This window comes from Oncorhynchus tshawytscha, linkage group LG30, assembly GCF_018296145.1.
Source record: "Oncorhynchus tshawytscha isolate Ot180627B linkage group LG30, Otsh_v2.0, whole genome shotgun sequence".
Taxonomy (NCBI): Eukaryota; Metazoa; Chordata; class Actinopteri; order Salmoniformes; family Salmonidae; genus Oncorhynchus; species Oncorhynchus tshawytscha.
The window spans coordinates 40,205,671-40,229,777 of NC_056458.1; the positions used below are offsets into that span (position 1 = coordinate 40,205,671).

Below are 24,107 nucleotides of genomic sequence, written 5' to 3' on the forward strand. Positions count from 1 at the left end.
CCTTAAAGCACCAACATATTTTTTGCTGATTGCAAAAAGACTTTCAAGCAGTAGCACTATTTTATTAACCTTTTATTGGTTTAAAGTCCCAAAATTGGCATATACACTGCTCAAAAAATAAAGGGAACACTAAAATAAAACATCCTAGATCTGAATGAATGAAATATTCTTATTAAATTTCTCTTTACATAGTTCAATGTGCTGACAACAAAATCACACAAATTATAAATGGAAATCAAATTTATCAACTCATGGAGGTCTGGATTTGGAGTCACTCAAAATGAATGTGGAAAACCACACTACAGGCTGATCCAACTTTGATGTAATGTCCTTAAAACAAGTAAAAATGAGGCTCAGTAGTGTGTGTGGCCTCCACGTGCCTGTATGACCTCCCTACAACGCCTGGGCATGCTCCTGATGAGGTGGCGGATGGTCTCCTGAGGGATCTCCTCCCAGACCTGGACTAAAGCATCCGTCAACTCCTAGACAGTCTGTGGTACAACGTGGCGTTGGTGGATGGAGCGAGACATGATGTCCCAGATGTGCTCAATTGGATTCAGGTCTGGGGAACGGGCAGGCCAGTCCATAGCATCAATGCCTTCCTCTTGCAGGAACTGCTGACACACTCAAGCCACATGAGGTCTAGCATTGTCTTGCATTAGGAGGAACCCAGGGCCAACCGCACCAGCATATGGTCTCACAAGCGGTCTGAGGATCTCATCTCGGTACCTAATGGCAGTCAGGCTACCTCTGGCGAGCACATGGAGGGCTGTGCGGCCCCCCAAAGAAATGCCCCCCCCCCACACCATGACTGACCCACCGCCAAACCGGTCATGCTGGAGGATGTTGCAGGCAGCAGAACGTTCTCCATGGCATCTCCAGACTGTCACGTCTGTCACGTGCTCAGTGTGAACCTGCTTTCATCTGTGAAGAGCACAGGGCGCCAGTGGCAAATTTGCCAATCTTGGTGTTCTCTGGCAAGTGCCAAACATCCTGCACGGTGTTGGGCTGTAAGCACAACCCCCACCTGTGGACGTCGGGCCCTCATACCACCCTCATGGAGGATGTTTCTGACCGTTTGAGCAGACACATGCACATTTGTGGCCTGCTGGAGGTCATTTTGCAGGGCTCTGGCAGTGCTCCTCCTGCTCCTCCTTGCACAAAGGCGGAGGTAGCGGTCCTGCTGCTAGGTTTTTGCCCTCCTACGGCCTCCTCCATGTCTCCTGCTGTACTGGCCTGTCTCCTGGTAGCGCCTCCATGCTCTGGACACTACGCTGACAGACACAGCAAACCTTCTTGCCACATCTCGCATTGATGTGCCATCCTGGATGAGCTTCACTACCTGAGCCACTTGTGTGGGTTGTAGACTCCGTCTCATGCTACCACTAGAGTGAAAGCACCACCAGCATTCAAAAGTGACCAAAACATCAGCCAGGAAGCATAGGAACTGAGAAGTGGTCTGTGGTCACCACCTGCAGAACCACTCCTTTATTGGGGGTGTCTTGCTAAATGCCTATAATTTCCACCTGTTGTCTATTCCATTTGCACAACAGCATGTGAAATGTATTGTCAATCAGGGTTGCTTCCTAAGTGGACAGTTTGATATCACAGAAGTGTGATTGACTTGGAGTTACATTGTGTTGTTTAAGTGTTCCCTTTATTTTTTTTGAGCAGTGTATTTTAAAATGTTCACATTTATAGTGAAATTTGATGTTTTTAAAAATATTTTTCATGTTTTTAACAGATATTTTGATCAATTTCATCCTAGCCACTTATGAGCATTTGTCTGTCACACAAATGCAACACTTTGAATGAATAACAGTCAGAGGCTGAGAAATTGGCGATTGAGCTAATGTGACATACCGGTATGACCTAAGATGGCCAACGATATGGGTGCCAGTTAGACTTTTAGCTCTAACTTTGGAAAGAAATGGGTGCCGGTGACAGACTTTTAGCTCGAACTTTGGAATGATATGGGCTATGAACTCAGTTCCAATTGCATCTGAAAGATGAGACTCGACTCGGTATAGAGACCTTGACTGGAAGCTAAATATATATTTACATCTTTGAGTTATTTTTTAGTTATAGTGGCTGCCACACCCATCTCTCTTTCTACATCTGTGCAAAATTTGGTGCTTTTATCACACAGTTTACTATTGAGTCCACATTTTCAGTTTAGTGGCACCACTAATATACAAAATAGATTAATTTTAATTCCGCCATATTACTACAGAAATCATTGTAAATAATGTTTTTTTGTTGTTGTCAGTAACTAGTTGTTTGACAAAGGCCTTGAATTGCAGGATCAAAAAAAGGGTTTCGAAATTATGACGTTTGGCCACTTGGGGTCATAATTTACCCTTGGGTTAAGGCTGCACTCTACAACATGGTCACTCCGCACCGGCATCCTACAGGTCAGGCAGCCGGTGGCACCTTAATTGGGGAAGACGGCTCACAGTAATGGCATCTAACACATACATGGTGTCCATGTGTTTGATACCATTCACTCCACCCATTACCTGGCAGATCTAATGACGCTCCATTATGCGTACCAACGAGTTTGTTTCCAGGTCGGAAATGTCCGATTTGTCTTGAACGTAGCATCATCTTCCAACGAGTTTCCAGTCGGGAGTTTCCGCATTGTCTGGAACGCGACAGAAGTATGTCATCATCCAAAAGTCTTTAGTGGGGCTGGAATATAAGGTAAATAACACATAGTTACATTACGACGATCTAAGAAAATGCTTGTAATCTACATCTTTTAACCAGTGACTGATTACTCATGATAGCTACTATAGCTAACAAATGAAGGTGTGTAGGCCAACATTTCTACCCTAACAAACGGTAACTAGTGAGTTACCTACTAGTATGCTGTTAACATTAGTTAGCTAATTTAGCTACTATCAATACGACGGTCAAGGCAGTTAGCCCTTGAGATCGTGTTAGGGCCTAGGGTTGTTACTGAGCCACTCTAGAACATAGTTCTTTCTATTTGAAGCCGTGTCGGTTGCTAGCTTCCATACTTGTTAGTCAGTTAACGTTTGTAGCTAGATAACGTTAGATACGTTTTTACCCAAACTCAGTCCAGGGGTGGACGTTTTTGCTTTAGCACTACACATCGGATTCAAATAATCAAAGCTTGATGATTAGTTGTTCCTTTGAATCAGCTGTGTAGTAGGGCAAAAACCAAAACGTGCACCCCTTGGGTCCCTGGGACTGCTTTTGGGACACCCTGTGAGTTGATTCTCTTTAACAGGGGTGTCAAACTCATTCCATGGAGGGACATGTCAGCTGGTTTTTGTTTTCTATAAAGTTACACTGGCTGTGATAGTTAGGTTTAGACTGGCAGCCCAATTCTGATTTTTCTTTTCTCCCACTAATTGGTATTTTGACACATTACATCAGATCTTTTTTGATGTGATTAGTAAAAAGATCAATTCATGAAAAAAATATATCTTAATTGGTCTGCCTAACTATCACCGAAGACATGGCCCCCCCTTTGAGAGACTAGTCAAGGATCTTATCACCTCCACCTTACTGCCACCCTAGACCCACTGCCACCCTAGCCCCAATAGGTCCACAGATGCAATTGCCATCACACTGCACACTGCCCTATCCCATCTGGACAAGAGGAATGCTGAGCTGTATGTACAGCATTCTTACAAAAGTATTCAACCCCACAGTACCATCCAAGCTCATCATTAAGCTGGAGGCCCTGGGTCTCAACCTCGCCCTGTGCATTTGGGTCCTGGACTTTCTGATGGGCTGCCCCCTGGTGGTGAAGGTGGGAAACATCTCCACTTTGCTGACCCTCAACACTGGGGCCCCACAAGGGTGCGTGCTCAGCCCCCTCTTGTACTCTCTGTTCACCCATGACTACGTGGCCATGCACGCCTTCAACTCAATCATCAAGTTTGCAGACGACACAACAGTAGTGGGCTTGATTACCAACAACGACGAGACAGCCTAAAGGGAGGCGGTGAGGGCACTCTGAGTGTGGTGTCAGGAAAACAACCTCTCAACCAATGTCAACAAAACCAATGATTGTGGACTTCAGGAAACAGCAGAGGGAGCACCCCCTTTTTAAGTTCCTCGACGTACACCACGGATAATCCCAAATGGTTCACTCACACAGACAGCGAGGTGAAGAAATTTGGCTTGTCACCTAAAACCTTGACAAACTCTTACAGATGCACAATTGAGAGCATCCTACCCAGCTCTATTGCTGCCTACAGACTCACTTGTCACGTTAAACAATGCCACTTTAATAATGTTTACTTATCTTACATATGAGATGATAGTGTATATACACTGTATCTTATACCATCTATTGCATCTTGCCTATGCCGCTTATCCATATATTTATATGTACATATTCTTATTCCATCCCTTTAGATTTGTGTGTATTAGGTAGTTGTTGGGGAATTGTTAGATATTTACTGCACTGTCGGAACTAGAAGCACAAGCATTTTGCTACACTCGCATTAACATCTGCTAACCATGTGTATGTGACCAATAAAATTTGATATAACTTTAGCTGGCTAAGTGCCTTGACATACATTGTTCTGATTTGCTGTTAGTATAATGTAAAATTCACAAAGGTGGCATAAACAAAATGCAATGTTTAGATGTTCTATTGCTTTAAATCTCAAATGGGCAAATCCCTTCTATGGCCAGTGGTGGTTTTGAGGAACAAATAGGCCACTTAATAGGCATTATTTTTGGATCACCCCCTCAGCTCAGTACATAAAACCAACAGGTGTGTGCAGAGGGTGAGCCCTCATCCCCACTAGCTGGGTTTCTTTTTTTTCTCTGTTCCAACCACCATGACCTACAGACACAGCTTCACCAGTGCTATTCTGGATACACTGGTTAACCCTTAAAGCACCAACATATTTTTTGCTGATTGCAAAGAGACTTTCTTTCTTTACCTTTTGTAACAATTAATTGGTTTAATGTCCCCAAAATTAGTATATAAACGCAGCCTCTGACTGACAACCAGTTTCAGAAAAATGTCAATTAATTTGGGGCTGCAGCCTGATGTCCGAGTCATCCACAGGAGGTTGGTGGCACCATAATTGGGGAGGATGGGCTCGTGGTAATGGCTGGAGCGCTGTTGGTGGAATGGTATCAAACCCATTTGCTCCATTCCAACCGTTATGAGCCGTCCTCCCCTCAGCAGCCTCCACTGCCATCCATCCCACTGGGAAGGAGAGAGAGGAGATCCATCAAGAGTTCATTTTTATTTGACTATTAATCAATCAATAATTTGTTAGTAATAGAGTTAATTGGTTCCTCTCTGGCCTCACCTCTGTGCGCCACTCTCTCTCCTGACTTAAATTTGATGGCCAATGTTAGCTAGCTAGCTTGCTAGATACAGGGCTCGAGACTAACTTTTTTTTTGTCACCGTCCCAAAGTGCAATTTTAATCCGTCCCAAACTGAAGATGAACCATCCCAAATTAAAAAATATGTTTTGATATGCTAACATGGGTCCACTCATAGGACCGAGGTCATTCATAGTGATTTAAAAGGCAAATAAGAGTAGCATACCGGTACTACTGACAGATAAATGGGGCTGTCAACTGATTCAGAAATTCACATTTTAATTTATTGTTTCTAAAAAATCCAACATTGGAATAATATTTTTATACATTCTGCATAGTTATATAAATAATTAGGCTACATGTAAAATTATAGCCAAAGATATTTCAGGAATAATGCCAGAGAAGCCTGTTTGGAGAAAAATATTGGCAAGGGTGTTATGCCCGAGATGAAGTTGAGGGCAGGGAATATCCTCAACACCGGCTTTGAGGGCATTATCAATTTTATACAATGGGTTACCAACATATTCAAGTGATGACTGACAAATGTTCATACTATTTCATCCTTCCACAAGATCTAGTCCCGTCACAAATCTAGGGTTTCTAGAGACACGACCCAGTCGTTCATTCTAAGTATTCCATTGCCATTCTGGCTTGCAATGTTCTTATCCCATGCTTGCTAGCTAGCCAACTACGGCTAACTTAGTCATGTCAAAAAGTACAACCAGAATAACAGCAAAGTAGCTGCATTTGTTTAAGCTGTTTTCTAGTGACATTTATTTGGATGCATCCTTAACAATGAGCTAATGAGGCGCGATTTCACCTGGTATAGAAACTGCTCACTCGTCAGGACACTGTTGTTCAGGGGAGCTAACTAACTAACACAGCTACAGTAACACAATCATTTCAAACTGAAGCTGGAAAGACGGCAAACAAGCTGCGTTTCATTGTACCTTTTTTTAAATTGACTTACATTTTTTATATATCCATAAAAATGATGCCAGCTGGTTCATGATTTCGACTGGCTGAGAAACACTGTCTCTTCCCGACTCCCGACACGTTCGTTACTATGGGACAGCAGAATATTGAATATTTAAACAAATTCAATGTTGCAAATGTCAAACTTATTTATACAAATCTTCACTGTTGAAAACAAAATGTTAGTCTAAAAGAAATGTGAGATGTCTAGATGCTTTTTATAATGGAGATCAAGTTTATAAGTTGCCTGGCTGGGCTGATAGTGGATTGCGCAGTCAGATGGTGCAGAGTTAATAGGCATTTTTTTAACATCATAGATTTAGCTGGTGGCAACTTGTGGAATAGACACCGGCTGGAATGCGGTTTTAACCAATCAGGATTAAACCCACCTGTTGTATAAATGCATATTGATTACAGCCTCATGTTCACACCAATGCTAACTGACATGAGGGAGGTGCCAGAGAATGTAGCCGAACTATAACAAGACTTTTAATTACAGAAATATTGGCTAAAGGCCAGTCATGTTTGTCATGTGATTGAGTCTTTGAATGAAGAGATAAAACTGTCCAGTTTGAGTGTTTGTTGCAGCTCGTTCCGGTCACTAGCTGCAGTGAACTGAAAAGAGGAGCGACCCAGGGATGTGCGTGCTTTGGGGACCTTTAACAGAATGTGACTGGCATAATGGGTGTTTTATATGGAGGATGAGGGCTGCAGTAGATATGAGGTGGGAGTGAGGCCTAAGAGGGTTTTATAAATGAGCATCAACCATTGGGTCTTGCGACGGATATACAGAGATGACCAGTTTACAGAGGAGTATAGAGTGCAGTGATGTGTCATATACGGGGAATTGGTGGCAAATCTGATGACCGACTGGTAAAGAACATCTAGCCGCTCGAGAGCACCCTGACCTGCCGATCTGTAAATTCTGTCTCCGTAATCTAGCATGGGTAGGATGGTCATCTGAATCAGGGTTAGTTTGGCAGCTGGGGTGAATGAGGAGTGATCACGATAGAGGAAATGATAGAGGTCTACATTTAACTTTAGCCTGCAGCTTTGATATGTGCTGAGAGAAGGACAGTGCACCGTCTAGCCATACTCCCAAGTACTTGTATGAGGTGACTACATTGGGCTCTAAAGCCTCAGTGATTACTACCTCTGAGGGGCATTCTTCTTACCAAACCTCATGACCTTAGTTTTGGAGGTGTTCAGAACAAGGTTAAGGGTAGAGAAAGGTTGTTGGCCACTAAGAAAGCTTTGTTTTAGAGCATTTAACACGAAGTCCGGGGAGGGGCCAGCTGAGTATTACTGTATTATCTGCATATAAATGGATGAGAGAGCATCCTACTGCCTGAGCTATGTTGTTGATGTAAATTGAGAAGGATCGAGCCTTGGGCTACTCCCTTAGAGACAGGCAGTGGCTGAGACATAATTTTCGGACTTCATACACTGCACTCTTTGAGAGAGGTAGTTAGACACCAGTCCTCCTTAGCCGACCCACAAGAATGGAATGGTCTACCACAGTGGTCACCAACCTTTTCAAGCCTAAGATCACATCCCAAGTCCAAATGTTAACCAAGATCTACCGTTTGCAAAAAATTACGAAAAAACAATGCCACAATGTAGTTCCACTTTGACATTCTTTATTTTGTTACCTGTCAGTCACAAGCAAATTATGTATTTTATTATACAAATAGTATAATCAGAAGTGCAACTACCATTCAACATTTTAAGTCATATTACATTTTTCAATATTTCTACAGGCCTATTACCTATGTACACCCTGGCCCATCTACTGTTGTTAGCCCCAATTCTGACTTGTGCTCTGATATCCGCTTTACTGATTTCTGCTTTTGTAAAAGCCTGGGTTTTCTGCACGTTAACACTAGAAGCTTATTACCTAAAATAGATCAATTGAAAGTGTGGGTTCACAGCTCCAATCCAGATGTGTTGGTTATTACTGAGATGTGGTTAACACAGGGGCCCCTCAGGGGTGGGTACTCAGTCCCCTCCTGTACTCCCTGTTCAGCCACGACTGCATGGCCAATCACGACGACTCATTAAGTTTGCTGACGACACAATAGTGGTAGGCCTGATCACTGACAATGATGAGACGGCCTATAGGGAGGTCGGAGACCTGGCCGTGTGGTGCCAGGAAAACAACTTCTCCCTCAATGTGAGCAAGACTAAGGAGCTGATCGTGAACTATAGGAAAAGGCTGGCCGAACAGGCCCCCATTAACATCGACGGGGCCGTAGTGGAACGGGTCGAGAGCTTCAAGTTCCTTGTTGGTGATGTGGACACCAATCTATCATGGTCCAAACATACCAAGACCGGGTCCCCAGATCCTCAAAAAGTTCTACAGCTGCACTATCGAGAGCATCCTTACCAGTTGCATCATTTCCTGGTATTTCCTGCTTGGCATTTGAACGTAAGGCGCTACATTGGGTAGTGCGAATGGCCCAGTACATCACTGGGGCCAAGCTTCCTGCCATCCAGGACCTATATAATAGGTGGTGTCAGACTCCAGTCACCCAAGTCAGACTGTTTTCTCTGCTACCGCATGGCAAGCGGTACTGGAGCACCAAGTAAAGGACCAAGAGGCTCCTCAACAGCTTCTACCCCCAAGCCATAAGAATGCTGAACAATTAATAAAATCGCCACCGGGCAATTTACGTTGAACCCCCCTGCCTTTTGTACACTGCTGCTGCTCGCTGTTTATTATCTTCACCCCCACCTACATGTACAAATGACCTCAACTAACCTGTACCCCCGCACACAGGCTCAGTACTGGTGCCCCCTGTATATAACCCCATAATTGTTAGTTTTTTTATTTATTATTACTTGGTAAATATTTTCTTAACCAACAGTGCAGTTCAAGAAGAGTTAATAGCTTTGTAAGTAAGCATTTCACGGTAAAGTCTACACTTGTTGTATTCGGCACGTGACAAAGTTTGATTTGACTAAAAAAAGCTGAGGATAGGTGGTTAGAATAGTATGGGAGGCCAAAAGTATGTATCCAATAGAGTCAGTCTCAAGTGTGGGAACAAACAGTCTGTCCCATGGTTGGGTAAGAAAGTTTGTAGTCAACAACGTATGCAGGAGTCATGAGGCAAAATGCACAAGAAAAAAATGTGAATATATAACTACTTAGAGCTAGCCGTCGTAAGTTCAGAGTCACTCGCCACAACAGTGAGCGTGTGCTGGAGGCAAGCAAAAGCTCGGGAGAGAGGGGGGAGTGTGGTGGGGGTACCTGTACCAGACAGGGGGAGATTGGCCAGTGCAGACGGTGAACAGATCGCCAGGTGGCATCCAAGCAGCAGGCAACGGGAGGAGCTTTTATTTCTGGAGGCAGAAATGTAGAAAATGCCAGTAAATGGTCTTTGAACAGCAGGAGGGGGCTTCAGAGGATGCTTCAAAGACTCCTGCCACTTGTTGGGTCCAAAGGCCTCGACACCTTTTAATTCACACCTTAGTGATGATTGAATTTGTCCTCTGAGCCTTAACTCCGCATTCAGTCCCCGTAAAGTAAAATATTATTGTCATGTACTTACTTTTTTTTTCTTTTTTTTCCCAGGGCTTTCAAAATACCATCAAACAACACTATTTACTCAGTTCCAGGTTGGTTGGTGTAACTCAGGTCTCTGTTGTTTGTTTGCTAGAGCACCCTCTGTATAGCTTGGAAAAGGGAAACCTTGGCAGCAGTAATCTCTGGTTAATTTTGGTCAAAATGAGGTTGTAGGTGTTGATCTGGAGCGAAGGCCATGCTGTGGAGGGGAGCATCCTGGATATGTACCTGCTGAAAAATCCAACTTTATCTACCTCCAAATCTATCCTTTTTGTAAAAAAAAATATGTTGAAAAATGTGAGCTCACATGCAGCTGTCTGTCTCGCTCTCTCTCTCTCTGGGGGGGTGTTTTTGTAGGCGATAGTTCTGCACAATTCGTAATATCGTTCCAGAACATTCCCACAATCTGAACCGTCCCAGACATATTTTGTTTATCCATGGACGATGGGACACCCATTAATTTTGAGCCCTAACTATATACCCAGAGAGAAAGCACACCGTTTGATCCTCTTTCTGAAATTATTTGATTGTTTCTCAGTTTCTCTCCCTTATTGTGTTGGCTCTAATAATGATTGGTAGGACTGAGGGGCAGTGAGGATGCAAAGAAAGAGGCAAACACAAATTAGAGCAAGAAGTAAGCTATCAAATCAAGCTTTATTTATACAGAACATGTCATACATGAAATGCAATGTGCATCACAGGAAAAACAAATAAAAAATCCTATGAAAATAAAAGCTGAAATATTTACTTTCAACTCGCTTGCATTTGCATTTCAGCTTTGGTCCAACAGAATCTGTCATATGGACACCAACACATTGAGACATTATTTTAGTGTAATAAAGGGTAAGTACACTTTTCTAACGATGCCCTTTTTATGTCTCAACTACTCAAATTGTGTGCAGAGCAGACACTACTAAAACAAGTATTAATGAACATTGATTCTGGAAAAATGAATTATCAGTTTGTCACTCGCAGCATTGGGGTACCACATACTGCTAGCAGTATTTTAGCCAAAGATTGTTATACTAGCTGTCTAGTCAAGTTGGCTAAACTTGAAATCTAAAGATTAGCTGGCTAATCACTATCACATGGGCTTGAGAAATAGTTGATGAGACCTGTGTTCATTCTCAATAGCCTAATGCCTGCTACAAGAAGTTTGTCACTATTAGTGAATGTGCATTATGCATGGTTCTAGTTACATTAGTAACAAAAAATGACATTTTCAGAGACCGACTTGAAAGCCAGATTAGTGACTATTGCAAAAACAAAAAAAGCAGGAGAAATGATTAATTAAATTATTATTGGGCCTTATGGTTGTGGAAGGCTTATATTTAGCCTAGGTATAACTTCACAAGCCCTGCATTCATTAGATTATTGCTGACTGTTGAAATGCAGTGTATTTGACCTGTTTTAATAGTAAAACTCATTTAAAGAAAGGTGTGGTGTGTGTGAGATATATATATATATATATATATATATATATATATATATATATATATATATATATATATATATATATTAGTGAATCGCCCATAAGTTTGAAAAAAAAAATTGATTAAATTTTTAGCCCATATTGCCCAGCCCTAGTTGAAACTGCTTGTCAGACAGGAAGATGTGATCTCTCAACTTTGTTGGCGTGAGAGGCAGGGGGAGGGGCTTGGTGCGTGTAAACCAAAAAGGAAGAGGTGCTGGGAGAGGTTTCACTCTTGCTAAAATGAGGCCAATGCATTTCTATTGGCTTTTTTTGGACCTAAGCTTATATTGCCTGCCTTCCCGCATTTGGGACAACGACTCCCATTGTTAGGGTGGAGATATGAATCTCGTCATTATATACAGATCTCTGGTGTAAATGGCAAGGTGCCCAGAGGAGCAAAGGAGTTTAGACATGAGAACAAGCAGATTTAAAAATAATAAAACCTTGATTCTTGCAAAACGGGCATTTTGGAATTTTGCGCAAAAACATACATTTGAATTTATTCAATATATCACCCAGCCCTAATTTATCAGGCCATCAATGGTCGAGAAGAGCACTCTCTAATTAGTCTGAATAATAGTGATGAAGTTAGAAAAATGTGCACGTCTGACATTTCTAATTGCCTTGTTATATTTGCCTAGTTGCTCTATCAGAATATCAAAATGGACTTGCAACTATGACTTTGTCCACTTCTGCTCTGTCTTTGTGTAATTTCTCTTAATTTATTAGTTTCCTCACTCATCCAAGGTGCTCTCCGATTGGAAGTGGCCTTTTTCAACCATACTGGAGTTATGGCATCAATGGTTGCCCTTAATTTACTATTAAAGTTATCAACTAAATCATCACGAGAGGCAGGCATAATAGGTGATTCTGTAGCAACTTCAGAGATAAGATAGTGTTTCTTAATAATGCGTTCAGTATTACCCTGTGTTATGGGCAACAAGGTAGTAAAAAAGACAGTGGTGATCAGATAAAGCAACATCAACAATCGAGGATATATCAATAGAAAACCCCTTGGTAATAAACAGGTCCAATAGAAAGCCCCTTGGTAATAAACAGGTCCAATAGAAAGCCCCTTGGTAATAACCAGGTCCAATAGAAAGCCCCTTGGTAATAACCAGGTCCAGAGTACGGCCGCGGTTCTGGGTGGGCCCAGTAACATGTTGGATAAAGTCCATAGAGCTCAAAAGATGTATCAATTCAGTGGTCTTTGAGTCAGTCTCTTAGTCAACGTGAATATTAAAGTTGCTGGCGTATCTGCCCTCTCATTGGCTAAAAGGGTCTCACCTGATCTTGCCTCCTGACTGCCTTCCATTTTTGAAGACATTTCTTTTCATTGCTAGAGTGGCCACTACAGTATCAGGTGTATATATAACGGATCATCGGTGGTTGACTGAAGACATCACAGCACAGATTGATAGGTAAACTTCCTGCTTTGCTCCTATAGGTACACTCGTAATGGCCCCCAGTCCACCCATCATACCATCATTGACATGAATGGCGACGTTCTATTCATTCTTCTTTCCATGGTTTAGTTTTACTGTTGTTGCCTCACAGGAATGTGAATGTCGGAGGACCAGGCAGCGCAGAAGGATGAGCTGCTTGCTCTAGCGAGTATTTACGACGAAGAGGAGTTTCACGGAGCTGAATCGGCACAAGGTGGAGAAATACAACTATGCCATGAACTTCCTCCTTATTTCAAGTTGATAGTCAAAGGTAAGGCTGTGTTTACTTTCCTCTACATTAATACTACTTGTTCCTTTTTTTAAATATTTTTTTTAATCAACATTAACCTGAAATTGAATGTGTTTCTTTCTGTCAGGAGACAAGCACACAGAATATGACGTATCTTTCCTACCTCCCCTGGTGCTTAACTTTGAACTTCCTGCCGACTACCCTTCCTCCTCATCTCCGGTCTATACACTCAGTTCCAAATGGCTGTCAAGGGACCAGGTGAGGCAGACGCACCATTGTAAGAAATCAAATAACATCTTTCATCAACATTCCCCTTGTCTTCCTGACAAACCCTTTTTTTCTACCCCTCAGATGACTTCTCTCTGCAAGCGTCTGGATGAGCTGTGGGGGGAGAACCAGGGCTGTGTTGTCCTCTACACATGGATCCAGTTCCTCAAGGAGGAGGCGTTTGCCTTCCTGGATGTCAAGTCTCCACTAGAGGTTGTTAAGGCAGGCAAGGCTGCTGTGAAGCGGGCGGGGACTATAATCGGGGAGGAAGGCAAACTGGAGTCTCTGCTGGAGCTGGACCCCCGTGCTGTGCTGGTGGTGGACCCCCGTACTGATATCCTACCTCAGCTACTGGACTTTGACGAAGCTCAAAGGCAGAAGGTGTTTGATGGCAAGGCGTTCTGCTGTAGTATCTGCTTCATGGAGAAGCTGGGCTCGAGCTGCCTGTGCTTCAAGGAATGCCAGCACGTGTACTGCAAGGCCTGCATGACAGAGTACTTCGGGATTCAGATCCGCGACGGCAACGTTCAGTGTCTTAACTGCCCCGAGCCCAAGTGCACCTCCTTGGCTATGCCCTCACAGGTAACTTTTGACTCCACTCTTAAATGAGCTCTTATGACAATAATGAGCTCTTATGGTCCTCTTATGAGTACTGACTAATACACTGCCCCTTGTACAGGTCAAGCTCCTTGTCGGGGAGGAGTTGTTTACTCGTTATGACCGTCTCCTGCTTCAGTCCAGCCTGGACCTGATGGCTGATGTGGTGTACTGCCCTCGCCAGTCATGCTGTCAGGCTGTGATGGTGGAGCAAGACACCACCATGGGCATCTGCCCTGCCTGTCAGTATGCCTTCTGCACCCTCTGCAAACTTGGATACCACGGCCTGTCCCACTGCAAGGTCACAGCAGGTAAAGGAAATAATTGTACATTGTATTACATAGTCTATATTACATTACCTGACATGTTAATGAGTTATCTGCTGTGCACAATCTAAGTGGAGGTTAGAATAATGGTTTTGGTATTAAGAGGGGCCTCTCTCTCCTGCCATGTAGATGAGCTGCGAGGCCTAAGGGATGAGTATATCTCTGCCAGTGCCGAGGGGAAGAAGTTCATGGAGCAGCGTTTTGGGAAGCGGGTTATCCAGCGTGCCGTGGAGGAGTCCTTCAGCAGGGACTGGCTCTATGAGAACTGTAAAGGTTGCCCGCGCTGTGGTACTAACATACAGGTATGTTGCGCTCTGCACAAGAAGACTGTGTTATTTAGTTTGGATATGTTTTGCTGCTCCTACATGAGGTTGCAAGTAGCCTAGCGGTTAGAGCGTTCGGCCAGTAACCAAAATGTTACTAGTTCGAATCCCCAGTAAAACACATTTTTTGATTTGCTATTGAGCAAGGCACTTAACCCCAATTTCTCTTTTGTCACCATCAATAATGGCTGACCCCATGACCCCTATCGGAGTGTCTCCAGGGGAGTTTGATATGCAAAAAACACGTTTCCCTTTCACACCACACACTGTACAGGTTACACACTTGTACATGTGTGAAACAGGACAGATATTAAACACCCTCTCTTTGACCTGATCCCAAGGATTAAAGTTCCATCATATGGATTCTGAAGAGGTCGTTTTTGAGATCATTGTAGATGTCCAATAACAATCTCTGCACTCGTGGAGGTGACACAGTAGATGTCCTTGACTTGCCAAAACTATAGTTTGTTAACAAGAAATTTGTGGAGTGGTTGAAAAACGAGTGTAAAATTAGTTTGACCAATTTAAGGAATTAGAAGGCTGTTTCAACAGCCCAACATGTTTCTGGTAAGATTTTAGTTCTGCTTGGATGCATATTTTGTAGTTGAAATGCTGTTTTTATAATGCTGATAAAGATGGCACCTCCTACAGACTATAGGCCTAGCTAACTGCTCATTCTCTCAAGATGCTGAAATAAATAAATCATATTTCTCCACTCCTGTTCCCAAGTCAAACTGTTGCCTACATCTGGTGTATCATTTTACTGCAATAAATACTTAATTCTGCAGGAGTTAATATTAAGGCTATGTGAGCAGTTATAGACAGTGTTAGGGTCGCATCAATTCGAATCTGGTATCAGGATAAATATGACAATGAGTCACCGATTTGTATGCTATGTATTTTTTATTAGCTAAGCAATAAGTGGTAAATGCAATTTTCGTATATACGGGCTCTCTGTCCCACCTCGCAGGGCAAACAGAGAACTGACTTGTTCTTGACAAAGATATTATAAATGTACTCTGACAGAAATAGTTCCTGCTTCCGAGCCGGCCTGTCAGAGTAGAGACTGGGCGTGGTTTAGATTCACCCAGCCTATCGTTGATTGTTGGCGTAGAGCTGGTCCCAGCCCCCTTAAGCGCTTCAGTGGTCAGTGATGTAGCTGTGTAGAATATGCAGTTATCAGGCACCTGGCTCCTGTTATCTAACAAAAGACCATTTGTTCTTGCAACACTACGTTCTGAATGTGCCCCCCCCCCCAACTCATTGCACAGTTCCTGTCTTCATGTTATTCTGTATTTTTCCATCATGAGAAAGGCACATGGCCCTGAAACCGTTAACAATGTTTCAAGTCCGATATGTTACATAACACATACATACATCCACACAAGCCAAGAGCAGATAATATTCAATCACATATATGGTAACGGGCTATAGTGCATAACACAGAATCCTCATAATAGTCAGTGTCTAGATTTTAGTTTCCATTTAACCCTTCTGAACAGTAGTTGACTACAGTTCGTTCCCTTGACGTGACATAGGCCTGTTTGAAGTCCCCATCTTTGAATGTCAAATTTGTATAGTGCTTCACAACCATCACGTACTGTAACCTCACTGCTATCATCCTCTTTTACAACTTCACCAAATCTTTCCCAAACATTCCTTTTTTTGCCCTCTTTATTGTCAACTCTGACATTGTCCTTTTTGCCTCTGTGGATCGACATGAACTTTGTCTGCGCGTCTCCAAAAGTGTAGGCTATTTTGCGCGCGTACAGTTAGGCCCTAAAGTTTAGGCTTATGCACTATTGCCAGAGAGCTGAAAATGATGTAAGAAAAAAATCTATGTAGCATATAAATTGAACAAGAATTATAGATTTATGGATTTTTTTTTTTTTTAAGGCATCATTTTCTCTTTATTAAACTCGCATGCCACCCACCCTTCATCCACACAATATTTTATGGCCCTACACCCGTCTGCCCCGTGGATATAAGCATCATTTGGGCTACAGGTATTCCTTCTTTTTGCTAATTGCACATTTGATAATATAGAATATGAATAAGCTATACACATGGTCCAATATGGTAAAATAATTGTTATTGGGCCAATTTCTGGAAGTGGAATTTATATTTTAGCATTTTATTTGAATTAATTTTGGAGTAGAATGTCACCAGAACTGAGCTTCTCAGTCCTTCTACATAAACATTTATCCCAAGGAGGACCATGGACCCCTAGAGCAAGGGGACTCAAATCAGTACAGAATGATCTTCTTTCCTTAACTATGATGGTCGTGACTTTCTAACATGAAGGGGAGGTTAACTTGGACCCAGACAATCGATCTGGCAAGTTTCAGTCATGGGATTTTTTGGGTTGTTTTAACCCCCATGATTCTATCTATAGGTTAATTTGATTGATCATATTCTCTGGTTTCTCTGTGTAGAAGGTAGATGGCTGCAATAAGATGACTTGCACCTCGTGTAAGCAGTACTTCTGCTGGCTGTGTCTGGGCCAGCTCACACTTGTCAACCCCTACAGCCACTTCAATAACCCCTCCTCGCCTTGCTACAACCAGTGAGTAGCTTTGTTATTGTCCTCTTTCCTTTTTTGGAAGGCTTCATTGACGTTTGGCTTTGTGTGGCCATTTAGATGTACGATAAATCAGGATTATGCTCATAGAATGTTTATCTAACCTTTTTATTGACTTCATAATTAGTAAAAATGACATTTTACTTATGTGTTTCTTTGGTGTTTTCTAGGCTGTTCCAGGGTGTGGATATTGATGAAGATGATGCCTTGAGTGATGAAGAGGACTGATGTGTGCAATACCTCAGTGTGCTTCGTTTGTTTGCAATTTATCTCACCCTCACGACACAAACTGCATATGGATTTAGCCAACGCCACCATTTCTCACCATTATTGATCAGGCATTTACTATGCCAAAATATATCAGTCATTTCTAATGGTTAACTGGCTAGCAGAGAGCGATTCCCAGGTTATACAGGCACATTACCTTACTCCATACAGAATTCAAAAACTCAGGGCCAGTATTTTTCTGAAAGCATGCTCGTGAAGACGGCGTTCTAATGTGATGGGTTACAGTTCTAATGCTGAGTTTAGATGATTTGAACAGATAATGTTGCCATGTTTTATCAATCTCAATTTAAAAAGAAAATTCTGGGATCTTGGGTGAAATCTTAATATCAAGAACGGAGAACAACATTTCTGGAAGTTTTTACTATTTATTTTGATCATGAGTTAAAATCTATGTGGAAGAATATGTGTACACCCGGATACCATCCAAACCATGAGCTAACAACTTGATGTGAAAAAGGTAAATATAGCGTTGCCAAATGTGACATTCAGCCAATGGCTAATATTTAATGTTATGTTGCTGGAATAGGATTTTTAGACACACTTTTTAAAAATGTTTTTGTTCCTTTTTCACCAAAGGTACACTCACACTGATTAGTTAAATATTTTTCCAGTACAAAAAGATTAGTCCTTAATCACATTTCCTAGTTACTACCTCACATGATCATTTTCATCCAAAAAGTGGTTGTCTTGTGTTTTAATAACCATATACAAACGACTGTTTTGATTTTATGATGGGGGTTATAGGACATTTTGCCTGTTTCTCAATACACTTTTTATGGCGATTGGACTCCTTGTTTGTTTTGTCACACTGTATTAACAGTGAATGTGTGATTACAGCAAATCAACTTTCCTGTCCATGGCCCGGTTAACGAAGTGTTTTAAGGCTACATTAATCGTTAGAACCTTCGTAGGAACATCCTTATATCTTCGAGCCATTGTTATTAACGTTGTACTTGAAAATGCATGTAATCTCACGCCTGCCTGACCATGCATAGAACAACTAAGTGCATGCTTTTTTTTGCCCTCTCGTGTCAGTTTATACACTTTATGCATATGTAACAGTATAATTTTAGACCGTCCCCTCGCCCATACCCGGGCGCGAACCAGGGACCCTCTGCACACATCAACAACAGTCACCCACGAAGCATCGTTACCCCATCGCTCCACAAAAGCCGCGGCCCTTGCAGAGCAAGGGGAACCACTACTTTAAGGTCTCAGAGCAAGTTACGTCACCGATTGAAACGCTATTTAGCGCGCACCACAGCTGACTAGCTAGCCGTTTCACATCCGTTACACATAGAATCACATAGTTTATCCATCTCTTTATGTCCGCCGAGAACTTCAGAACAAAGTTGACTACAACGTTCCCAATGTCTTTGCAATTCATACAATCAATCAAATGCATGTATAAAGCCCTTTTTACATCAGCCGAAGTTACAAAGTGCTGTACAGAAACCCAGCCTAAAACCGCAAGCAATGCAGATGTAGAAACACGGTGGCTAGGAAAGGCCTAGAAAGGCCAGAACCTAGGAAGAAACCTAGAGAGGAACCAGGCTATGAGGGGTGGCAAGTCCTCTTCTGGCTGGGCCAGGTGGAGATTATAACAGAATATGGCCAAGATGTTCAAATGTTAATAGATGACCAGCAGGGTCAAATAATAATAATCACAGTGGTTGTAGAGGGTGCAACAGTTCAGCATCTCCAAGACTAAATGTCAGTTGGTTTTTCATAGCCGATCATTCAGAGTTAGAGACAGCAGGTATGGTAGAGAGAGAGTCGATAACAGCAGGTCGGGACAAGGTAGCACAAGGTGAACAGGACAGGGTTCCATAGTTGCAGGCAGAACAGTGGAAACTGGAGCAGCAGCACAACCAGGTGGACTGAGGACAGCAAGGAGTCATCAGGCCAGGTAGTTCTAATGCATAGTCCTAGGGCTCAGTTCCTGAGAGAGAGAATTAGAGGGAGCATACGGACACTGGCTAAGACAGGAGAAATACTCCAGATATAACAGACTGACCCTAGCCCCCTGACACAAATTATTGCAGTATAAATACTGGTGGCTGAGACAGAAGGGGTCGGGAGACACTGTGGCCCTGTCCGACGATATCCCCGGACGGCCAACCAGGCAGGATATAACCCCACCCACTTTGCCACTAGAGGGATATCTTCAATCACCAACCTACTACCCTGAGATAAGGCCGAGTATAGCCCACGAAGACCTCCCCCACGGCACGAACCCAAGGGGGGTGCCAACCCGGACAGGAAGACCTTGTCAGTGACTCAACCCACTCAAGTGATTGCACCCCTCCTAGGGACAGAATGGAAGAGCACCAGTAAGCCAGTGACTCAGCCCCCGTAATAGGGCTAGAAGCAGAGAATCCCAGTGGAGAGAGGGGAGCCGGCCAGGCAGAGACACCAAGGGCGATTCGTCGCTCCAGTGCCTTTCCGTTCACCTTCACACCCCTGGGCCAGACTACACTCAATCATAGGACCTACTGAAGAGATGAGTCTTCAATAAAGACTTAAAGGCTGAGACCGAGTCTGCGTCTCTCACATGGATAGGCAGACCATTCCATTAAAATGGAGCTCTATATGAGAAAGCCCTGCCTACAGCTGTTTGCTTAGAAATTCTAGGGACAGTAAGGAGGCTTGCGTCTTGTGACCGTAGCGTACGTGTAGGTATGTACGGCAGGACCAAATCGTAAAGATAGGTAGGAGCAAGCCCATGTAATGCTTTGTAGGTTAGCAGTAAAACCTTGAAATCAGCCCTTGCCTTAACAGGAAGCCAGTGTAGGGAGGCTAGCATTGGAGTATTATGATCAAATTGTTTGGTTCTAGTCAGGATTCTGCATCATTTATTGGACAGAAAGTTTCTGATTTTTGAAATGTTACCAAGATGGAAAAAAGCTGACCTTGAAATACTCTTGATATGTTCGTCAAAAGAGAGATCAGGGTCCAGAGTAACGCCGAGGTCCTTCACAGTTTTATTTGAGATGGCTGTATAACCATCAAATTAATTGTCAGATCCAACAGAAGATCTCTTTTATGTCTTGGGACTTAGAACAAGCATCTCTGTTTTGTCTGAGTTTAAAAGGAGAACATTTGCCGCCATCCACTTCCTTGTGTCTGAAACACAGTCTTCCAGGGAGGTCAATTTTGGGGCTTCACTATGTTTCGAAATGTACAGCTGTGTATTGTCCGCATAGCAGTGAAAGTTAACATGTTTCCAAATGACATCACCAAGAGAGAAAATATATAGTGAAAACAATGGTGGTCCTAAAATGGAACCTAGAGTAGCACACAGTTGATTTGTCAGAAGACAAACCATCCACAAACTGATACCTTTCCGACAGATAAGATCTAAACCAGGCCAGAACTTGTCCGTGTAGACCAATTTCGGTTTCCAATCTCTTCAAAAGAATGTGGTAATCAAATGGTATCAAAAGCAGCACTAAGGTCTAGGAGCACGAGGACAAATGCAGAGCCTTGGTCTGACGCCATTAAAAGGTAATTTACCACCTTCACGAGTGCAGTCGCAGTGCTATGATGGGGTATGAAACCAGACTGAACTGTTTTGTATACATTGTTTGTCTTCAGCAAGGCAGTGAATTTCTGCGTAACAGCTTTTTCCAAAAATGTTGAGATGAAAGTGAGATTCGATTTTGGCTGATTTTAGTTTTTATTTATTTTTTCTGGGTCAAGGTTTGGCTATTTCAAGTGAGGCTTTATATTACTGCCACTTTTAGTGAGTTTGGTACACATCCGGTGGATGGGGAGCCGTTTATTCTATTCAACATAGGAGGGCCAAGCACAGGAAGCAGCTCTCAGTAGTTTAGTTTGAATAGGGTCCAGTATGCAGCTTGAAGGTTTAGAGGCCAAGACTATTTTCATCAATGTGTTAAGAGATATTGTATTAAAAAACGTGTGTCTCCCTTGATCCTAGGTCCTGGCAGTGTTGTGTAGATTTAAAGAGGAGTCCGTAATTTGCTTTCTAATGCTCATGATCTTTTCGTCAAAGAAGTTCATTAATTTATCACTGCTGAAGTGAAAGCCATTCTCTCTTGGGAATGCTGCTTTTTAGTAAGCTTTGCGACAGTATAAAAAATTCATTTTGGATTGTTCTTATTCTCCTCAATAGGAAAAATAGGATGATGGAGCAGCAGTGAGGACTCTTCAATACTGCACGGTACTGTCTTTCCAAGCTAGTCGGAAGACTTCCAGTTTGGTGTAGGGCCACTTCTGTTCCGGTTCTCTGGATGCTTGCTTCAGGGCTCTGGTATTTTCTGTATACCAGGGAGCTAGTTTCTTATTACAAATGTTGTTTTGCTTTCAGGGGAGCGACTGCATCTAGGGAATTGCACAAGGTTAAATTGAGTTCCTCAGTTAGGTGGTTAACTGATTTTTGTCCTCTGACGTCCTTGGGTAGGTGGAGGGAGTCTGGAAGGGCATCTAGGAATCTTTGGGTTGTCTGAGAATTTATAGCACAGCTTTTGATCATCTGTGGTTGGGGTCTGAGCAGATTATTTGTTCCGATAGCAAATGTAATAAAATGGTGGTCCGATAGTCCAGGATTATGAAGAAAAACATTAAGATCCACATTTATTCCACGGGACAAAACAAGGTCCAGAGTATGACTGTGGCAGTGAGTTGGTCCGGAGACATGTTGGACAAAACCCATTGAGTCGATGATGGCTCCGAAAGCCTTTTGGAGTGGGTCTGTGGACTTTTCTATGTGAATATTAAAGTCACCAAAAATGTGAATGTTATTTGCCATGACTACAAGGTCCGATAGGAATTCAGGGAACTCAGTGAGGAACGCTGTATATGGCCCAGGAGGCCTGTAAAACAGTAGCTATAAAACAAGTGAAGTATAAAATAATGCTTCAAATGAAAACCGAGATGACTGCATTAAATATAAATAGCCTAAAGGAGGCTATAGGCCTAGTTCTTTCATATTGAAATACATTTGATGTTCAATACACTGACTTCTATTTTGCTACTTTTAGGCTATTGTCTGAAATGTCTCAATATATTTCATGACGTGTATCCTAACATTGGGGATTTAATGTGCATTTTTTATGGGTAAGCATTAGAATAAACCGCCTCAATATTTGCAGCCGTAGATGTTCATCTCTATAGGAGCTGATCTGTCATGTGAAATAGTCATATTTGATTTTAGATCTGATCAGCAACGCTATCTTTCGAACCTATCTGTATCGACGCTCCGACTCACTAGCAACTGTTCTCTACATGCTGCTTTGGAAAATGCATGTTACATCTTCGGCTGTTGTAAGAAAGATGCATCGTTAAAACAGTCGTGGGCCTAAATTCCATCGCTATCGGGAAACTGAGCCAGGTCTATTCCTATGCTTGTAAAGGTGCTTTTGGACCATGATACTGCTGCATGCAGCTACAGTTTTTTTCATATCTTGTCCCATAGTCGCACCCATCTGCTGGTCGAAATTCTCCTTTGTTATTCTCATAGTCTTTAACACAGGAGGGAGTGCTGAGTCATACAGGAATCCAAAAATGATTAAAAACACAAATCATTGTTGGACCAAAAGTACTGAACTAACATGATACGTTTTTATACATTTTGCTGATTATGTTTGCATTCTTACATGGAAGGTTCTGACTTCAATTAAATCCCGAGTGGTACACTAGCCTTCAAAGCAGGACCAATGAGTTATCTTTGATAAACAAACATAAATAGCTACAGATTTTCTGGTTCATTAGGAAAGCTAAAATAAAATGTGTTTTCGATTGTTAGGTCAATCAAACCATGCTTATCATATATATATATATATACACACACACACAAAAAGTATTTAGCAAAAGTATTTGGCAAAAAAAGTATTTAGTCAGCCACCAATTGTGCAAGTTTTCCCACTTAAAGATGAGAGAGGCCTGTAATTTTCATCATAGGTACACTTCAACTATGACAGACAAAATGAGAAAAAAAATCCAGAAAATCACATTGTAGGATTTTTTAATGAATTTATTTGCAAATTGTGGTGGAAAACTTTTGTTATTGACCAAATACTTATTTTCCAATACTCCATTTTAATGCCTATGAATTTGGAATGAGGTGTTTGACGAGCAGGTGTCCACATACTTTTGTAGACACTGGTATGGTGCTGGAGATAATGAATGAGGTTGAAATGTCGCGGAATTGGCCTTTAAGGTCAGGCTTTTATTGGGAATTAAGTGAAAGGCCATACCTAGTCAGTTGCACAACTGAAGTGCATTCATCCGAAATGTGTCTTCTGCATTTAACCCAACCCCTTTGAATCAGAGAGGTGCAGGGGTCTGCCTTAATCGATGTTCAGGTCTGAACCTTCCATTTTAGAATGTAAATATATTTATTTAGTTTCCTGCCATGAATGATACATGTTATGTAAAACAATTTAGTAGATCAGGATTTGTCACTCATCTACAAAATGTTAGAGAATTGAGAACATTGTTTTTACTGTGTCATGATGCAACAGACAGTACAATGTAACTGTTGTCTTTGATTCAACCGGACCCTATAATCTGTGCTTCATCATAAACCGCTCTGGACTGGTCTCCATGCCTTTCATATGGCCCTATTTATTATACACAATAACCTTATTTCTACACACACTTGTGGTGTATTCCCACTTGGGAAGAGGACACGGTGGCGGAGAGACAAGACAGAGACGGGAGAAA

General features: G+C 42.3%; 1 protein-coding gene across 7 annotated transcripts; it reads left to right on the plus strand.

Annotated features, from left to right (window-relative positions):
• The first annotated feature begins 2,372 nt into the window (after positions 1-2,372).
• On the plus strand, positions 2,373-18,199 carry LOC112228310 (E3 ubiquitin-protein ligase RNF14). 7 transcript variants are annotated; one of them, XM_024393509.2, is made up of 10 exons: positions 2,373-2,703; positions 9,876-9,919; positions 12,684-12,761; positions 12,898-13,056; positions 13,163-13,293; positions 13,387-13,884; positions 13,982-14,210; positions 14,355-14,527; positions 16,984-17,114; positions 17,300-18,199. In XM_024393509.2, the coding sequence occupies exons 4-10, from the start codon at positions 12,906-12,908 to the stop codon at positions 17,355-17,357; spliced, it is 1,371 nt and encodes a 456-aa protein (XP_024249277.1). In that variant the 5' UTR covers positions 2,373-2,703; positions 9,876-9,919; positions 12,684-12,761; positions 12,898-12,905; the 3' UTR covers positions 17,358-18,199. The 7 variants fall into 7 exon arrangements, with proteins under 7 accessions (XP_024249277.1, XP_024249278.1, XP_024249276.1 ...); XM_024393510.2 differs by lacking the exon at positions 12,684-12,761; XM_024393512.2 differs by lacking the exons at positions 2,373-2,703; positions 9,876-9,919 and adding an exon at positions 10,691-10,709.
• Positions 18,200-24,107: the final 5,908 nt, after the last annotated feature.

What these genes read in the sequence shown, in the direction of transcription:
- LOC112228310 (XM_024393509.2), top strand. Translation starts at nt 12,906, where the DNA reads ATGTCGGAGGACCAGGCAGCGCAGAAGGATGAGCTGCTTGCTCTAGCG. An exon ending in AATGGCTGTCAAGGGACCAG is followed by an intron (nt 13,294 to 13,386) that starts GTGAGGCAGACG and finishes TCTACCCCTCAG; the next exon opens with ATGACTTCTCTCTGCAAGCG. An exon ending in CCTTGGCTATGCCCTCACAG is followed by an intron (nt 13,885 to 13,981) that starts GTAACTTTTGAC and finishes CCCCTTGTACAG; the next exon opens with GTCAAGCTCCTTGTCGGGGA.